The sequence below is a fragment of the Sparus aurata genome, chromosome 13, assembly GCF_900880675.1.
Source record: "Sparus aurata chromosome 13, fSpaAur1.1, whole genome shotgun sequence".
Classification (NCBI taxonomy): Eukaryota; Metazoa; Chordata; class Actinopteri; order Spariformes; family Sparidae; genus Sparus; species Sparus aurata.
Genome location: NC_044199.1, coordinates 3,747,038 through 3,767,463, shown reverse-complemented (window position 1 = coordinate 3,767,463; position 20,426 = coordinate 3,747,038). Strand labels below are relative to the sequence as shown.

Below are 20,426 nucleotides of genomic sequence, written 5' to 3'. Positions count from 1 at the left end.
GATTTGACATCAGTGTCTCTTAGCGACAGGTGAGTTTTATGACGACACTGCACCGTTGCCTGTTTTACACTAGGTGGCTACATTTGCATGACAACCAGAAGTAACCATGACAACCTGCAGTACAAAGCCTCACTGGAGCGTGAGCTGAAGCAGATGGAGGAAGAGGAGCTGTGGACTTGTGTAGAGTACTCTCAGGTGGAGGACTGGGAGAGAGCGGTGTCGGAGCAGGAGCACGGCTACATATCTGGTGCTGTGTACATCTATAAGAAACTATAGCACAGTGCAAGAGGATACACATCAAACACAACACAAGGTGCTCAAGAGGACAGAAAATATTCAAACAACTTACTGTATACTTTATAAAGAAAGTGTCAGGGTTTGGTGATATTGTCAATCTGTTCTAGAACCAAAACTGGAGATGTGAACCTGCAATCAGGAAGGTTGATGTGAGGCTTGAATTGGTCATGATTAAATGGTTCAGTTTAATTTGTAACAGTTTTCATGTTACATGCATCGACATGTTGCAGTGAAACTGACATCTGTTGTTGTCCTGCTCGTAATCCACCTCTGTTTTCTAGAAATGCAATCTTGTCAATATGCATTAAAGTCTTCCTGATGAAAATATGAATGAATGTTTTTTTTAAATAAATAAATATGAGAAACATGTAATGAATGGAGGTATTTTTCTGTTTACTGTGCATTATTAATATCTGCATTAAGAAAGCATTAGCATTTCATGACACACTGTGAAGATTTAAGATTCATATTTTCTAGTTAAAGACAATAAAGCACAATCTTTATAACTGAAAAAGATTTGGTTGGCTAGATGAGAAACAAACTGATGATAAAAGTAAGAAAATGTGGAGGAATTGATGCAACATCATATAGAAAATTGGAATTTTGTGCGATTCAGCTTAAAAATAAATATGAAGATCTGACCCTTGACTTTTGACCCCTGACCCACATTAGGACGATCACAGTGCTCAATCCAAGCATGGTTTTCATATTAATTTGAACATTTGTGAGAGAATGAGCTCATTAGAGTCGGAGTGAAGACATGTCAGTGTGTGTGTATTAATAAACACAGTGTTGACACAGTTGTGACTACATGAGAGGGTGTCACAGTTAAAGTGTTCCTCCAGCCTGTAGCAGCTTGTATTTTCTCACCAGCACAGAGAACATATTGAATAATCTGAGGCCTTGAATCAAACTGTCAAACAAGAAACACTTGTTGTTTTTCCCATTCGTTCAGCCAGCTGAAGTTTGGAGACGATATAAGACAGACCCACTCTACCACTGTACCTTTGTGGAGACGATGAGGGTTGTTGTTGGTTTGCTGTTGTTGCTGCTCGGTCTGTGTGGATCAGGGGCTCAGGGGGAGGCTGGAGGCCTCGGTGAGGTGGCTGAGATCAACAAGAACACAGATCCAAAAGATCCAGCTGAGGAATCGACCGAACAGACCACAGAGCAAACCACCTGTGACATCTGGACGGAGCTGAGGGCACTGAGAGACATGGTGGTGGAGCTCAATGTTCACGTGGAGCTGCTGCAGAGAGAGAATTCAGGTACAGACTGATTACTTTTCCTGTTCAGTGATGATCATGTTCACTGAAGTGTGTCAGTGTATTGATGTACTTACTGTGAGCTCAAGAAAAAACTTTAAACATCAGTAAGATTTGGATAATTCAATGTAATTTTATGACAAATACAACAGTTATATGTTTTGATTTTTTTGTATCTTAAAAGCTTTTTAAAATGTTGACTGACGACAATTGAGAGTAAAACAAGTGACCTAGAAAAAGAGAATGCAGGTCTGTGACTGACAAACATGATATGATACAAAGATTTTAATTCTCACCATGAAGAATGTCACATGTCAAATGCTAATATAATATATATCATACTATTCAATCATTATTGATGCATTTATATGTGCGTCACTCTTCTGTTGCAGCTGATAAAGGTGGAGTTATTTTTAATCACTTTATAGACTGCTTGATCAGTTGAGCATTTCCAACCACATATCTATAAAGTTTTAACAATATGAGTCAATTTTAATCAACAAAATCTCACTGTTAAACTGTATGAATAATGATTTCTAGCTGTGTTTTTAAAATTCAGTATGATGAGTTGAGCAGATAAGATGAGAGTCAGGTCACTTTACATGATTGTTGTTCATGCAGTTATATTTTGATGTCTGCTCTGTTCTGTGATTCACTGTCATTACATTAACTCCAGACCTGCAGACCAGACTGAGCAGCAGTGAGTCCAGGATTGACCAGCTGGAGAGAGAAAATGCAGGTGATGAAGTGAAACGATTAATTTATTGTGAGCTCCAGAATAAAGCTGTAACAATCCATTTCATCACTGATATATATATTGTGTATTTCAAGCTTGTTCAGAAATGTATTCAACAATTCACAAAATAAAATCAAACTCATGTTTTTCAGTCCAAGCCACAGAACTGACATCTTTGGGAACTAGACTGACGGCAACCGAGAGCAAAACAAGTGACCTAGAAAAAGAGAATGCAGGTCTGTGACTGACAAACATGAAGGTTTTATAACGTTCATGGTTTGTTATTGTCTATGATATTATTTCAATCTGTGTTAACAGTGTACTATGCACATCTTTGAATATTATTTAAGTCTCAGTTCAAAAAGTTAAAAGTTGTTCAAAAGTGTTGAGAATATTTAGGAATTTCTTCACAAACCAAACTCTCTTTGACTTGACAACATTTTGACCAGATGATGGAACTAGATGAAAAGTTTAGAGATCAACAATTGATTACAATTCATCCTGAGGGGAACATGAGTGTGTGTAACAAAGTTTAGGGAAATCAATCCAACAGCTATTGAGATAACAAAACAACAACATACATTTCAGCCTCCTGGTGGCGCGAGAAGAGACATCAGGGCGTCACGGTGGGATCCATCCTTTGGAGAACATGAAGTGTGTTCATAAACTCATGACAATCCAAAGTGGTGGACTGTGTGAACATTTTTAAGTGTTCATTCTGTAGACAAGATGAGGGTCTGTACTGTAAATGTGTTGTGCATGTTAACAGTTTGATATTTTGATGTCTGATCTGTTCTGTGATTCACTGTCATTACATTAACTCCAGACCTGCAGACCAGACTGAGCAGCAGTGAGAGTGAACTTCTCATCAGCAGGTTCAGGATTGACCAGCTGGAGACAGAAAATGCAGGTGATGAAGTGAAACAATTAATTTATCATGAACTCCAGAATAAAGCTGTAACAATTCACGTGGTATGGATGAGATAATTATGCTACATTTAATCAATGATAAAACATAGCTTGTCTTTTGATTTTTTTGTATCAAAAAACTTTCAAAAATTTTGACTGACGACCAATATCATATATATTATATGACTCTGGAATCATTTTTAATTACTTTATAGACTGGTCAGTTGAGAATTTCCCCAACATATGATAATATTAATACTACTACTACTAATAATAATAATAATAATAATTATAATAATAATAATAATAATAATAATAATGCATTTAATTTAAAGGCACCTTTCAAAGCACTCAAGGACACCGCGCACAATAACAACAGTACATGAAAAATCAGGAAACATTTTAGTGCAATTATGAAAAGATACATAAATGAATATGAAGATGCAATTACACAGTGCAATAACAGAGAATAGGAAAGAGTGTGATTGTATGATTAGTCTGATACAGAGGAAGCCACTCAGTATAAGTGTGTTTTCAGGCAGGATTTAAAGGTGGAGACAGTGTCAGAAGTGTTTATGTCAGGTGGGAGAGAGTTCCAGAGGCTGAGGGCAGATCAGCTGAAAGCTCTTGACCCCAAGGTGGTTAGGTTGGCAGACGAGGCAAAGAGCTGGATGGTGGAAGAGGATCGGAGAGTGCAGGAGGGTGTGTGGATATGGATCAGTTCAGAGAGATAAGATGGTGCCAGTTTGTGAAGGATCTTGAAAGTGAGGAGTAGAATCAATGCAGGATTTGATAGGGAGCCAATGGAGTTGCTGCAGGCTGGAGTGATGTGTTCAGCAGAGGGAGTTCTGCTGATGATACAAGCAGCTGCGTTCTGGACCAGTTGGAGTTTATGAAGTGATTTACAAGGAAGACCATGGAGGAGAGAAATACAGTAGTCGGGATGTAACCAGAGTGTTTACGAGAATAGCACTGCAGGTTGGTGTGAGTGAGAGACGGAGACGGTTGATGTTGCATAGATGGAAGTATGCAGACCAGGTAACATTATTGATGTGGGCTTCGATGTGTAAGGTGCCGTCCAGGATGACACCCAGGCTCTTTACCTGAGGTGATGGCGGGACTGTGGAATTGTCGATGGACATGGAGAAGGAGTTGTGTTTTGCCAGGGTGGATCTGGTGCCAACGAGGAGGACACTGGTTTTGTCTCTGTTCAGTTGAAGGAAGTTGAGTGAGAACCATGTATTAACTTCCATTAGGCAGTTGGATAGAGCTGTGGGTGGTAGAGTGGAAGTAGGCTTGGTGGAGATATAGAGCTGGGTATCATCAGCAGAGCAGTGGAACTGAATATGAAATTTCCTGAGAATGTTTCCAAGGGGCAGAAGGTAAATAGTGAACAGGAGGGGGCCAAAGACAGAGCCCTGGGGAACACCGCTGGAGGTTCTTGAGTTGGACAAATTGTGTGAGACCAGTGAGGTATGATTTCAGCCAAGCCATAGGGATGTCAGTGATTCCAATGGAGGACAGCCTGTCCAGGAGGATGTCATGAGAGACGGAGTCGAAGGCTGCGCTGAGGTCGAGGAGAACCAGGACGGAGAATAAACCAGAGTCAGATGCCATCAAGAGGTCATTTGTGATTTTCATGAGGGCTGTCTCAGTGCTATGAAGGGGACGAAAGCCGGACTGAAATTGCTCAGAGAGGTTGTAGTGAGAGAGACGGGTGTTTCTCTGAGATGCAACAGTTCTTTCAAGTATTTTGGAGATAAATGGCAAGTTTGAGATGGTGGAAAGTTGTTCAAATCATTTGGATCTGCACCAGGTTTCTTGATAGTTGGAGTAATTGCAGCAGTCTTTAGTGATGATGGAACAACACCAGAATTCAGTGAGGAATGAATGATGTCAGGTATGAGAGAGGACAAGGCAGGCAGGCAGCTTTTTACCAGGTAGGTAGGCAGGGAGTCTAACTGGCAGGTGGATGATTTGGATTGAAGAATGAGTTATTTCAGAGACAGTTGGTAGTTTGAAGCTGGCGAGTGGAGAGCTGATGGAAAATGTGGGCAGACTGCAGAGAGGATGTAGAGTTATTTGAAGCAGTCGATGTCTGGTGGATCTTTTCAATTTTGGCATTGAAGGTCATGAAGTTATCGCACTGTGTACCTGTGAGTAGGTGAGGTGGGAGAGCATCAGGTGGTTACAGGATATTGTTGATGGTTGAGAATACGGCTCTAGTGTTCCCATCCGCTGTCCATTAAAGGTTGAGTAGTATGTGGTTTTGGCTAAAGAAATAACATCCTTGTATTGGAGTATGTGATTATGATACATTTCTTTGTGCACTGCTAGGCCAGTTTTGACATAACGGCATTCCAGGCGACGGCCTTTACTTTTGAGCTAACGTAGTGCTGGTGTAAACCAAGGAGCAGAGTGGGCAAAGGGAATGGACCTTGTTTCAGAGGTGCAAGAGTATTTAGCAGTCGATGAAGTCCAAGATTGTAGTTCATCTGTGGTAGATAAGTTGCCTCTGCTGGTAAAGTCATCATTATTGCATTAGAGAGGGCCGACAAGTCAATATCATTGATGTTTCGAAATGTGCTAGAGCGAGGCATGTTAGTCCTGGATAATCTTAGCATGACACTAAAGGATATTAGCTTGAGGTCTGAGAAGGGCAAATCTGAGGCACAACAGTTTAGAGGAGTAACACCAGAGCAGCAGATTAGGTCAAAAATGTGTCCTTTGGAGTTTGTCGGAAAATCAATATATTGCTGTAGTCCAAAGCTGTCAAGACATGAAGTTTTATCTTTTACCTGATGTTAATTATTATAAATTTAAATGATTAAATCTTATGTACATTTTACCAATATCATAAAAGACACATAGATTTGAAGTTTGATTTAATTGAGTTTATTTGAGTCAATTAAGTAAATGTAGATGTTTTTCATTAAGTTGATTCAGTTTAATTAATTTGTGTTTAATCAATTCATTGATTTGTGAATGCTTGTAATTAATTGTATTTGTTTAAATTTCATTTTAATTGTATTTAATCCATTTGAGTCCATCTGAATTTTAAAAAATCTCACTGTTTAACTGTATGAATAATGGCTTCTACCTGTTATCTTAAATTCAGTATGATGAGGTGAGCAGATAAGACAAGAGTCAAGTCACTTTACATGATTGTTGTTCATGCAGTTATATTTTGATGTCTGCTCTGTTCTGTGATTCACTGTCATTACATTAACTCCAGACCTGCAGACCAGACTGAGCAGCAGTGAGAGTGAACTTATCATCAACTTTATTTATAGAGCACTTTTCATACATGAGTATGTAGCACAAAGTGCTTTACACAGGAAACATAAAACAATAATAAAGAAAGCCCCTCCCTCCCACCCTCCGTACTATATACATGCACACATACGTACACACACATACACACACACACACACACACACACACACACACACTTACTACAGGAAATAAGGAGACATGGCAAGGCACTGAGGATTGAGGAAACGCCACCTTTGGGGCCGTCCACACTGGGAGGAGTCACAGGCTGTGCCACGGGGGGCACCAGTGCCCAGGCCCCCCGACCCTGACAGACAACGACTGGCTGGGCCAAAGGGACCCATGGACAGCACCCCAGCAGCATCCCAGACACAGCTCCCAGTGTGGAGGACCCCCCTGAGGAAGCTCTGGAGTTAACCCTTAAAACCTAAAAACATAAGATAGGATAAAAACCCTGACAAAAGATAATTTAAAGAAGTGAACAGTTAAAAGGATAAAATGCATAAGATAATAATAAATAAAATAAAATAGTATTGAAGATAAATAATTAAAAAAAAATTATTTAAGATGAAAATTGTTTAAAAAAAACAAAAAAAAAACAAAAACAAAACAAGATAGGAACAACAACATAAAAAACGATAGAACCACATAAGAATGGAATAAGAATTTAAAATATTAGTTAAAAGCCTGATTAAAAAGGTGTGTCTTTAACCTTCCCTTAAAAATATCAACAGTCTCTGCAGACCTGAGGTTCTCCAGCAGGCTGTTCCACAGGTGGGGGCCATAGTGGCTAAATGCCGCCTCACCGTGGGTTTTAGTTCTTGGTTTTGGTATGGATAAAAGGCCAGAGCCGGAGGACCTCAGGGTCCGCGAGGGTTGATATGGTAAAAGCAGGTCAGATAAGTAGGAGGGCGCAATGCCGTTAAGACATTTAAAAACCAGTAAAAGAACCTTAAAATCGATCCTGAAGCGGACGGGGAGCCAATGCAGTGACTCTAAAACTGGTGTAATGTGCTCCCGCCCTCTGGTCCTCGTCAGCACGCGTGCGGCTGAGTTTTGTAATAATTGGAGATTTAGAGAACTCTTTTTGGGAAGACCAGAGAGCAGGGCATTACAATAATCTAAGAGACAGGAAATAAAAGCATGCATTAGCACCTCCGTACTGGCCTGGGAGAGAAACGGGCGGACTCTGGCTATGTTCTTAAGATGATAAAAACCTATTTTTGTCATATTTCTGATATGTGAAATAAAATTCAGCTCAGAATCAAAAATCACGCCCAGATTTTTTACTGATTGTGTTGGTTTAAAATGTTGTAGTTTTGGAAAAAGTTTCTCTCTCTGGCCTTCAGGACCTATAACTAAAACCTCAGTTTTGTCCTGGTTGAGCTGTAGGAAATTCACTGCCATCCATGACTTGATGTCTACAATGCAGTTAAGAAGGGCATCAATTTGATCTGTTTCATCAGGAGACACGGCAATGTACAGTTGTGTGTCATCAGCGTAACTGCTGATGAGAAACTTCTCATCAGCAGGTTCAGGATTGACCAGCTGGAGACAGAAAATGCAGGTGATGAAGTGAAACAATGAATTTATTATCAATCCAGAATAAAGCTGTAACAATCCACGTGGTATGGATGAGATAATTACGCTTCATTTAATCAATAATGAAACATAGTTTGTGTATTTTAAAGTTGGTTAGAAATGTATTCAACCATTCACAAAAATAAATCAAACTCATGTTTTTCAGTCCAAGCCACAGAACTGACATCTTTGGGAACTAGACTGACGACAACCGAGAGCAAAACAAGTGACCTAGAAAAAGAGAATGCAGGTCTGTGACTGACAAACATGAAGGTTTTATAACTTTCATGGTTTGTTATTGTCTGTGATATTATTGAAAACTTTGTTAAGAATTATATGTGTTTCATTGAATGCAATTTTAGTTCAAGTCTCTTTGATAACAAACAGGTAAAAACATATTGAAAGTATTTAGGTAATTAGTCATTAGTCAAAGTGTCGACCTGATGATGGCGCTGTTGGAAACATCAAGAGATGATCAGACTGATTACAGTTTATATGGATGATCGAAACTATGATCAGGATACTACAACGTGTCGGACTCATATTTCAAACTTTTAGACTCATTTTCTAGTGTTTTCATGCACGTCTCTGTGTGGATAGAAAGAAATAATTCATTGTTGAATTAATGTAATATTCACATGGCACATAATTGATCTTAATTGCCTATTTTTAGAAATGTTGCAAATCACTCAACACTGGTACTTTACTTCACAGCCCCACAACATGATCCAATAGTGCACCTGTAACTGGATCTTTACTGGTTCCTGTCCCCTCCTCCCCCATGCTTTCCCTTTCATGTTCAGAGACACGTTCATCTGGAGAGTAAGAAAGGCAAATAAATATACCAATGTAACACACTTGTCTGCATTTGTTTGGACAGTAAGAGTCACATTATGATTTAACCTTGTGATGGACATTTACAGTTTTGCACATTTTTGTCAGCGCTGGTTCAACAGAAGTGATGAGAGTTAAAGTTACTGTAAACAATGTGTTGGTCTGTTCTGTGATTCACTGTCATTACATTAACTCCAGACCTGCAGACCAGACTGAGCAGCAGTGAGTCCAGGATTGACCAGCTGGAGACAGAAAATGCAGGTGAGGGTTGTATCTACTCACACACACACACACACACACACACACACACACACACACACACACACACACACACACACACATTTAGTCCAGGTTAAGTTCAATGATACAGATGTTCTTCTTTGTGTCATCAGAGAAACCAAAGGTGGCCTTCTACACAGCTCTGACTGATGCAGAAACTCTTGGACCATACAACACAGACATCACACTGAAATACAGCAAGGTCTTCACCAACATTGGCAATGCTTACAATCCATCTACAGGTAACATACTGCAGCTCACATGTGGACATTTTACATACATCAGTTGTTCCTGTTTTTCATTTTCTGCTCTCACTCTGTAGGTTTCTTCACAGCACCAGTCAAAGGTGTCTACAATCTCCAGTTCACTGTGTTTGGTTACAATGCTGGTGATACAGCTGTACAAGTGTACAAGAACAACCAAAGGATTGTGTTTAATTCTGAAAAGATCACTGAGGATATGGATCATGAGTATTTCACTAAGTCTCTGGTGTTGGAGCTGACAGCAGGAGATGTAATTCACCTGGTTCTCCCATCAGGCTTTTCTATCTTTGACAACAGTAATAACCAGAGCACCTTCAGTGGCTCCCTTCTCTTCACACTGTGAGGATGTTGTTCAGGCTGCTGTGTGACTGATTTGTCACAAACCCTGTTGTTATTGGCTGAACTGTGAATCTTTATAAAATGCTGATATATCTCAGCACTGCTGCCTCCAGGACAACTTTCTGTACATTCACTGCATGTATCAAATAATGTGATTCTCAATCTGACTTCACTTTTGTGTCGTCACATGAAAACAACATTAAAATAAATCAAAGTTGCATTCAAGTGTTTGGATTCTGTTTGTTATCATTGACTGTTGGCTGTGAAGCCTGAGATGAGTTTTATAGATTCACTACATGAGTCTCATTCTGACCTTTTGCATCTCAGGCCTCCTTATTAAAATAAATTAGATGACCTTCCATTTTTACTTCAACACAACATAAAGTTACTACAAAGTCTGTGTGATTTACTGCAGCTGACTCTCTCTGTATATCAGAGTAATACCGCCCTCTGGTGGTGAAAGATTTGTACTGCATCAAAGAGTTTGAACAGACCTGAGAGGGTGTGTGGCCTGAACACTTCCAATGAACTGTTGGTACATATCAACATACATTGTGAAAATACTGTATTTGGTTGAAGAACTGCATCAACATAAACACAGAAGTTACACAATAATGCCCTTAACAACATTTTTGGCCAGGGATTAATTTTAAATTCAATACCGTTTGACGAGTGGACGTGTGCAGGAGCAGCGTCTCCTTGTGACACTCCATCAGTGTTCCATCTTTGTTTTGGTCTTTCATTTGTGTTTGTCTGCAGTTTTTGTAACTCACTTCATGAACTGCCTTTTCTGAAAACATCACACAGGTGCCTTTTTATAGTTTCTAGTGCCTCAAAGTGATGGTTAATAGAAGTGTAGTATACAGCTACAGGCTTCAGCTCTGTCATTTCAAGTTTTTATATTTTGCACTCTAGACTGTCGATGTGCCTTGAACTTTATTTTGTACTTTTTATGATTTGAGTTACTGAGGTTTTATTTGGTATCATGTCCTCGTGTGTGTCAGCGTTAGGGGAACTTTAAAATTTGATTCTGATTCGCAGAACGGCAGATTTACGGCTTTTCCATTTTCTTTTTGTTCCTCTCATCTTCTTCTCAGGGTTAGTGTCGGAGACAATCACTGCAGGAAGAATCTCATTGTTTTCCCCCTGAGATACACAGTATGGAATCCAGTAATGGTGACTTTTGTTTTGAACAGGCTATTTTCATTAAACGTAGGTAAATCCAATAGGTTTTGCTGGCAGTGGGTGCTCATTACAACCTTAAAAAAGGGAGAGGCTGGATGCCAAATGTACAGCCAGAGATTCTTCATGTTTGTTTATTTGGAACGGCCTATTAGACTCCATTATGGACCTAAAAGTGATAAATATTAGCTTGTGATTGCCCTCATGATTAGGTTACAAATAAGTTAGGCTGACCTTGTTTTTATGTAAATGTTATTGTCAAATGTCCAACTAGAAATGTCCTTTTTTTTCATCATTGCTTAAGTGCTTCAGTTTGCATCTTTAACCTTATTTATTTGTGCTGTAATGCCTTGAATAACATCACCGCACACATTTTCTTGAGGTCTGTCATTGAGGAGGACTGTATTGTAATGTAATGTCTGTTTTGATGATTCTATAATGGGATTTTCCTGCCAAATTCAAGTCCTGTGTTAATAACAATTAGGTTTATTTTGAAGTGACAGAAGATTCTCCTGCACAACAAAAGTTTTGTCAGTGATTTGGAACCCCAGATTATTTTTGGCGTATATCATTTCAATACAACAGTGATCATACAACAGTGTTTCTGTGTTTTCTGATGATTGTGCAGACATTTGGAGTTACAGTATATCATACACAAGTAGAATTGCACTCTGTGGAGCGCTGACCCCGTCAAGGCCCAACAGTTACTCACAGATTGCAGCCACATAAATACACCTGATTTCTTTTCATCAAGACCAAGGAATTATTCTCTGAGAAATTAAGGAAAAAATATGAAAAGCGCCCTATTTCATAGCGTGGGGTCCATCCCTTCAGCTGGAAGAGTTAGTGGGGTCTATTCTGGGCTGAGACCCATCGTCCTTCTGAGTTTTAATGGAGATCACCTCCATAGTTTTTATGTAATCCTGCTGACAAATGAGCAGATGCAGGTGAAAGCAACCTCAGAAGTAAGGAGATTACAGAATAAGTAAGAATTGGCCAACTGATGATTTCCTACTGGCAGCATATAGGGGGCAGTATATCACCAGAGTCACCGCTAACTGCTGCCAACTGTTGCTGCTGCTACCTGTTAGCTAGCCATGGAGCTAGTGGTGAGTGGAGCTGAGAGCACCGGGGAAGTGTTGGTGTTAACACAAAGAAGTTTTAATGCCAGACAGGCCGAGGCTAGCTGGTTAGTGTTGTAAATCGACTTCACTTTTCTTAGTCTGTCCGAAAGATTTCAAAGATCAAAAAAGTCAGCAGGAGTCTTCAAGGCTGAGTGCAGCAGAACTTTATTTGCCGGCAAACAAAGCACGAGATCAGACACAGACAAAATCTGTGAAAAAACAAACTGACCCGAGGTTCAAAGCTTTGAGCGTCCTCTTTTAAACCAAAAAACTGGGAGTGTCTTATCAGGTTTCATGGCCTCAACCAATCCCTACTCTTCTTTATTTCTGCTGACACTGCTATTTTTCTCTGGAAAATCCCCGTTCTTCCTTCTGCACCTGCGCGAAGCTCGGCGTAAGTGACTCCAGTATCTTCGACTCTGTGCACAGGTGCACGTACAAAAACCCACAAATATCATTACATGTAACAGACTGAGCAACAACAGTTGGACACTGCACTGAATAATAATGCTGTTATGTTTATTTAATCTATAATGGAGATCTAGAGTGAAAAACACTTTTTTATAGATTAGTTGTTTGCTACAACTGCATGAAAAATATATGACACTCTGAATTTTGTGATGAAGTTTTTGATGGCAGATGTTGTGGTGTAGAGGCTCATGGGAAATATTCACACTGTATAAGAACAAAGATGTGGATACGTTTTTTAAATACTTTTGTCTTTTTACTCACTGAGTTGAGTCAGCCACACATGCAGCATCAGGATCAGTGTGTGTCTGTGAGTGTTAGTCTGTGTGTGTATTAATAAACACAGTGTTGACACAGTTGTGACTACATGAGAGGGTGTCACAGGCTTCATGCCACAACCAATCCCTACTCTTCTTTATTTCTGCTGACTCTGCTATTTTTCTATGGAAAACTCTCGTTCTCCCTTCTGCACCTGTGCGAAGCTTTGGCCCACGTGCAGAACTGCACATAGACCAGTTGCTCTTCGCCTCACTTAGTTTTTTTAATCAGGTGCTTTTCCTCTATCTGTATCTCTGACTCTTAGAAACTCTTTGATAACTCAGTCCCCTTCTTGATATATCCCATCATATCTGCATTTTAAAGAACAATAGCAGTGTTGTATATCTGGTTATATGATTTTGTTCTTATATCTGTGTTTACATTTCCACACTTCACATCATCACACTACAGCAGCTTTAATCAGTAGATGCACATTTCAATCAGCTGGTGTCCAGTAGTATGTTTCAGCAACTCTTTCACACTTGATTACCCTTCATTTCTTACTTTTATCATTATTAACAACAACTTTATTTATAGAGCACTTTTCATACACGGCCGTGCAGCACAAAGTGCTTTACACAAGAAAGATATCACAATAATTAAGAAAGGCTCTCCCTCCCACCCTCCATACTACATACACACACACACACACACACACACACACACACACACACACACCTGTGAGGATTGAGGAGGTGCCGCCTTTGGGGCCGTCCACACTGGGAGGAGTCACAGGCTGTGCCACGTGGGCACCAGTGCCCAGGCCCCCCGACCCTGACAGACAACAGCTGGCCGGGCCGAAGGGACCCAGGGACAGCACCCCAGCAGCAGCCCAGACACAGCTCCCAGTGTGGAGGACCCCCCTGAGGAAACTCTGGAGTTAAACCTTAAAAACTAAAAACATAAGATAGGATAAAAAACCTGACAAAAGATAAGTAAATGGAGTAAACAGTTAAAAGGATAGAAATACGTAAGATAATAAATAAAATAAAATAGTACCAAAGATAAATACAAATACAATTATTTAAGATTAAAAATGTTTTAAAAAACAAGATAGAAGCAACAACATAAAATACGATAGAACCACATAAGAACATACTAAGAATTTAAAATATTAGTTAAAAGCCTGATTAAAAAGGTGTGTCTTTAACCTTCCCCTAAAAATATCAACAGTCTCTGCAGACCTGAGGTTCTCCAGCAGGCTGTTCCACAGGTGGGGGCCATAGTGGCTAAATGCCGCCTCACCGTGGGTTCTAGTTCTTGGTTTTGGTATGGATAAAAGGCCAGAGCCGGAGGACCTCAGGGTCCGCGAGGGTTGATATGGTAAAAGCAGCTCAGATAAGTAGGAGGGCACAAGGCCGTTAAGACATTTAAAAACCAGTAAAAGAACCTTAAAATCGATCATGAAGCGGACGTGGAGCCAATGCAGTGACTCTAAAATGTGTAATGTGCTCCCGCCCTCTGGTCCTCGTCAGCACGCGTGCGGCTGAGTTTTGTAATAACTGGAGATTTAGAGAACTCTCTTTGGGAAGACCAGAGAGCAGGGCATTACAATAATCTAAGAGACAGGAAATAAAAGCATGCATTAGCACCTCCGTACTGTCTAAACAAATGAAATAAACTAACTGACCTTAAAAGACAACATAGTTTCATTCTGTTTTACTTTGTTTATATGTGGCGGACCCTGCCACCTTTCTAGCTTCTAACAGTGTGTATTCAGTTGTAGAAAAAAATTGATATTTCTGAGTTTGTGTTATTAAATCATTAATATGATAACTGTTAAGATTCTGACTTTTAATTTATTCTCCAAAACTACAAAGTGCCCCCTTAATCTAAATAACACAGTTCACTATATAACATTATGAGGCTCTGTATCTTTGTATTGTATAACAGTGGCGGTTCTAGGGGGGGCCAACAGGGGCCAGTGCCCCCATAACTCTGAGTCTGGCCCCCCTGTATAGTGTATATAGTGCCCAAATATAGTGTCACTGCACTCACAGCAGTTCTACAGTATATATTCCATGGTGTGACGTCTTTATACAAAATGAATGATGGAAGCCAGGCTATGCTGGAGGTGGCCAGAGAGAGCGGGTTGTACCAGGACCTGAAGCAGTGCATGCTGGGAGAAGGGCAGCTACCTGTGCAGTGGGGTAATATTATTAATTATTTTTATGTGTTTACTCTGTCACAGACATGACAGACATGTTTACATATCGTCAATCCGATATGATTGTTTGTGATCGACTTTATTATGAAAAGATCTCTAGAATTATGGCCATTAAATATTATTAATCTATAGTATTGTTATTATTGTTAGTCAGTGGGGTCCAGGGGTTAATGTTGGCCCACCATGAGGTAAATTATCCAACCAGAATAAGTCAGAATCTCACCCAGTGATAGACATAAATAATATATAATAACTATATTGAAATTGCCAGTCTTCTCACTGATGGTCTCTCTTCACTTCCTGCAGGTCTGTTTGACGTGGTTGTGATCGTCGGAGCGCTCAGTGTTGGTCAGGTTCCCGTTGATGTGGTCAGAGAATTGTGCAAATCCACCAAACCAGGTGAGAAGATTTAAATATTCTTGGTTTGACGCTGTCTCACCTGCAGTTCTGATCTTTTATTTAACATCAGTATCTCTTAGTCAAAGGTGAGTTTTACGACGACACTGCACCGTTGCCTGTTTTACACTAGGTGGCTACATTTGCATGACAACCAGAAGTAACCATGACAACCTGCAGTACAAAGCCTCACTGGAGCGTGAGCTGAAGCAGATGGAGGAAGAGGAGCTGTGGACTTGTGTAGAGTACTCTCAGGTGGAGGACTGGGAGAGAGCGGTGTCGGAGCAGGAGCACGGCTACATATCTGGTGCTGTGTACATCTATAAGAAACTATAGCACAGTGCAAGAGGATACACATCAAACACAAAACAAGGTGCTCAAGAGGACAGAAAATATTCAAACAACTTACTGTATACTTTATAAAGAAAGTGTCAGGGTTTGGTGATATTGTCAATCTGTTCTAGAACCAAAACTGAAGATGTAAACCTGCAATCAGAGGTGTTGATGTGAGGCTTGAATTGTTCATGATTAAATGGTTCAGTTTAAGTTTTAACAGTTTTCATGTTACATGCATCAATATGTTGCTGTGAAACTTACATCTGTTGTTGTCCTGCTCATAAACCACCTCAAATACACAATATCTTGTCAATATGCATTAAAGTCTTCCTGATGAAAATATGAATGTTTTTTTTTAATATGAGAAACTGTGTTTACTGTGCATTAATATCTGCATTAATAAAACATTGTGCATTTCATAACTCACCACGAACATTTAAGATTCAGATTTTCTAGGTAAAGACAATAAAACCAACAAACAACATTGAAGGAAACAAAACCGATGATAAAAAGTAAGAAGAAGTGGAGGAACTGATGCAACATTATGTAGAAAATTGGCATTTTGTGCGATTCAGCATAAAAATAAATATGAAGATCTGACCCTTGACTTTTTGACCCCTGACCCACTCTCAGGACGATCACAGTGCTCAATCCAAGCAAGGTTTTCATATTAATTTAGAACATTTGTAAGAGAATGAACTCAGAAGAGTCGGAGTGAAGACATGTCCATGTGTGTGTATTAATAAACACAGTGTTGACACAGTTGTGACAACATGAGAGGGTGTCACAGTTAAAGTGTTCCTCCAGCCTGTAGCAGCTTGTATTTTCTCACCAGCACAGAGAACATATTGAATAATCTGAGGCCTTGAATCAAACTGTCAAACAAGAAACACTTGTTGTTTTTCCCATTCGTTCAGCCAGCTGAAGTTTGGAGACGATATAAGACAGACCCACTCTACCACTGTACCTTTGTGGAGACGATGAGGGCTGTTGTTGGTTTGCTGTTGTTGCTGCTCGGTCTGTGTGGATCAGGGGCTCAGGGGGAGGCTGGAGGCCTCGGTGAGGTGGCTGAGACCAACCAGAACACAGATCCAAAACATGCAGCTGAGGAATCGACCAAGCAGACCACAAAGCAAACCTACCCTGACATCTGGACGGAGCTGAGGGCACTGAGAGACATGGTGGTGGAGCTCAATGTTCACGTGGAGCTGCTGCAGAGAGAGAATTCAGGTACAGACTGATTACTTTTCCTGTTCAGTGATGATCATGTTCCACTGAAGTGTGTCAGTGTTGATGTAAAGATTGGAAGCTCAACAATAAAACTTTTTTCACATGATATAAATCAGTTCATTTGATCATTTACATATAAAACTCACATTTTCCTTTTTTTCAGTCCAAGCCACAGAACTGACATCTTTGGGAACTAGACTGACGGCAACCGAGAACAAAACAAGTGACCTAGAAAAAGAGAATGCAGGTCTGTGACTGACAAACATGATCATGATCATGATTTCAGCCTTTCCCTTAAAAACAAAATCCTTGCCAGAAATCTGTCATTGTATTAATGATGCAGACTCCCTGTCAGGGGGGCCACAGGGGGGTCCAGATTTAGAGTTACGGGGGCACTGGCCCCTGTTGCCCCCCCCCCCCCAAAACCGCCCCTGCTTGGTCGGTTGAGAATTTCCCCCCACATGTTTATTCTTAGGCTGGATTTAAAGGTGGAGACAGTGTCAGAAGTGCGAATGTCAGGTGGAAGAGAGTTCCAGAGGCTGGGGGCAGATCTGCTGAAAGCTCTGGACCCCAAGGTGGTTAGGTTGGCAGACGAGGCAACGAGCTGGATGTTGGAAGAGGATCGGAGAGTGCAGGAGGGTGTGTGGATATGGATCAGTTCAGCGAGATAAGATGGTGTCAGTTTGTGAAGGATCTTGAAAGTGAGAAGTAGAATCAATGCAGGATTTGACAGGGAGCCAAAGGAGTTGCTGCAGGCTGGAGTGATGTGTTCAGCAGAGGGAGTTCTGCTGATGATACAAGCAGCTGTGTTCTGGATCAGTTGGAGTTCATGGACTGATTTCAGAGGAAGACCATGGAGAAGAGAATTACAGTAATCTAGACGGGATGTAACCAGAGTGTTCATGAGAATAGCAGTGAAGGTTGGTGTGAGTGAGGGACGGAGACGATTGATCTTGCATAGATGGAAGTACGCAGACCGGGTAACATTATTGATGTGGGCTTCACAGTTTAAGGAAGTTGAGTGAGAACCATAATTTAATTTCCAGTAGGCAGTTGGATAGAGCTGTGGGTGGTAGATTGGAAGTAGGCTTGGTGGAGATATAGAGCTGGGTATCGTCAGCAGAGCAGTGGAACTGAGCATGAAATTTCCTGAGAATGTTTCCAAGGGGCAGAAGGTAAATAGTGAACAGGAGGGGGCCAAGGACAGAGCCCTGGGGAACACCGCTGGAGACTGGAGAGGAGGAAGATCTTAGGTTCTTGAGTTGAACAAATTGTGTGCGACCAGTGAGATAGGATTTCAGCCAAGCCAGAGGGATGTCAGTGATTCCAATGGAGGCCAGCCTGTCCAGGAGGATGTCATGAGAGACGGTGTCGAAGGCTGCGATGTGGTCGAGGAGAACCAGGATGGAGAGTAAACCAGGGTCAGATGCCATCAAGAGGTCATTTGTGATTTTCACGAGGGCTGTCTCAGTGCTATGAAGGGGACGAAAGCCGGACTGAAATTGTTCAAAGAGGTTGTAGTGAGACAGACGGGTGTTTCACTGAGCTGCAACAGTTCTTTCAAGTAATTTGGACACAAATGGCAAGTTTGAGATGGTGGAAAGTTCTTCAAATCATTCAGATCTGCACCACAGTTCTTGATAGTTGGAGTAATTGCAGCAGTCTTTAGTGATGATGGAACAACACCAGAAGTCAGTGAGGAATGAATGATGTCAGTTATGAGAGAGGACAAGGCAGGCAGGCAGCTTTTTACCAGGTAGGTAGGCAGGGGGTCTAACAGGCAGGTGGATGAGTTGGACTTAAGGATGAGTCCGGTTATTTCAGAGACAGTTGGAGTTCCCATCTGCTGTCCTTTAAAGGTTGAGTAGTATGTGGTTTTGGCTAAAGAAATAGCATCCTTGTATTGGAGTATGTGATTATGATACATTTCTTTGTGCACTGCTAGGCCGGTTTTGACATAAAGGCTTTCCAGGCGACAGCCTTTAGTTTTGAGCTGGCGTAGTGCTGGTGTAAACCAAAGAGCAGAGCGGGCAAAGGACACAAACCTTGTTTTCAGAGGTGTAAGAGTATTTAGCAGTCGATGAAGTCCAAGGTTGTAGTCAGATACCACTTCATCTGTGGTAGATAAGTTGCCTCTGCAGGCATGTTAGTCCTGGATAATCTTAGCATGACAGTAAAGGATATTAGCTTGAGGTCTGAGAAGGGCAAATCTGAGGCAAAACAGTTTAGAAGGGTTACACCAGAGCAGCAGATTAGGTCAAAAATGTGTTCTGTGGAGTGTGTTGGAAAATCAATATATTGCTGTAGTCCAAAGCTGTCAAGGCATGAAGTTTTATCTTTTACCTGATGTTAATTATCATAAAATTGAATGATTAAATCTTATGTACATTTTTTTCATGAAGTCGATTCAATTTAATTCATTTTTGTTTAATTAATTCATTGATTAGTGAATACTTGTAATTAATTGTATTTGTTTACATTACATTTTAATTGTATTTAGACGATTTTTAACTGTATGAATAATGGCTTCTGGCTGTAACATAAAATTCAGTATGATGAGGTGAGCAGATAAGATGGGAGTTAAGTCACTTTACATGATTGTTTTACATGCAGTTAAATTTTGATGTCTGCTCTGTTCTGTGATTCACTGTCATTACATTAACTCCAGACCTGCAGACCAGACTGAGCAGCAGTGAGAGTGAACTTCTCATCAGCAGGTTCAGGATTGACCAGCTGGAGACAGAAAATGCAGGTGATGAAGTGAAACAATGAATTTATTATTAATCCAGAATAAAGCTGTAACAATCCACGTGGTGTGGATGAAATAATTGCGCTTCATTTGATCAATAATAAAACATAGTTTGTGTGATTTAAAGTTGATCAGAAATGTATTCAACCATCCACAAAAATAAATCAAACTCATGTTTTTCAGTCCAAGCCACAGAACTGACATCTTTGGGAACTAGACTGACGACAACCGAGAGCAAAACAAGTGACCTAGAAAAAGAGAATGCAGGTCTGTGACTGACAAACATGAAGGGTTTATAACTTTCATGGTTTGTTATTGTCTATGATATTATCAGTGGTGGACAGTAACGGAGTAAATTTACTTGAGTACTGTACTTAAGTACATATCCAGAGGATTTGTACTTTACTTGAGTATTAGATTTCTTTGATACTTATTACTCTTACTTGAATACAATGCCAAGACAAATATTTTTACTTTTACTTGAGTTAATTTTTAGGAAGGCTGAAAAGTACTCGTTACTTTCAGGTCTGCTCTTTTTTTTTTTTTTTTTAAACACTATTGGACACAAGCTGTGTTTGTCAAAGAAGGAAACCTATCACAGTGCACGCTCTCCACTGGGATCTATGTAAAAGCGGAAATACGTCATTCCTCCCCATAATAAGGATACCACCAAAGTAGCC

General features: G+C 40.4%; 2 protein-coding genes across 4 annotated transcripts in view; both read left to right on the top strand.

Annotated features, from left to right (window-relative positions):
- Window positions 1-1,258: 1,258 nt before the first annotated feature.
- LOC115594009 (complement C1q-like protein 2) overlaps window positions 1,259-20,426 on the top strand; it is a 43,264-nt gene continuing 24,096 nt past the window's right edge. The window contains exons 1-2 of one of the 3 annotated variants that reach the window (XM_030437767.1): window positions 1,259-1,565; window positions 2,451-2,534. In XM_030437767.1, the coding sequence (XP_030293627.1) occupies window positions 1,316-1,565; window positions 2,451-2,534 (334 nt within the window). In that variant the 5' untranslated portion in view covers window positions 1,259-1,315. Of the gene's footprint in view, window positions 1,566-2,450; window positions 2,535-16,701; window positions 16,998-17,160; window positions 17,245-20,426 lie in introns of those variants that run through there. The other 2 variants (XM_030437766.1, XM_030437768.1) reach the window with 2 other exon arrangements.
- On the top strand, window positions 14,925-15,868 carry LOC115594017 (methyltransferase-like protein 27). The gene is made up of 3 exons (XM_030437780.1): window positions 14,925-15,018; window positions 15,342-15,434; window positions 15,565-15,868. The coding sequence occupies exons 1-3, from the start codon at window positions 14,934-14,936 to the stop codon at window positions 15,765-15,767; spliced, it is 381 nt and encodes a 126-aa protein (XP_030293640.1). The 5' UTR covers window positions 14,925-14,933; the 3' UTR covers window positions 15,768-15,868.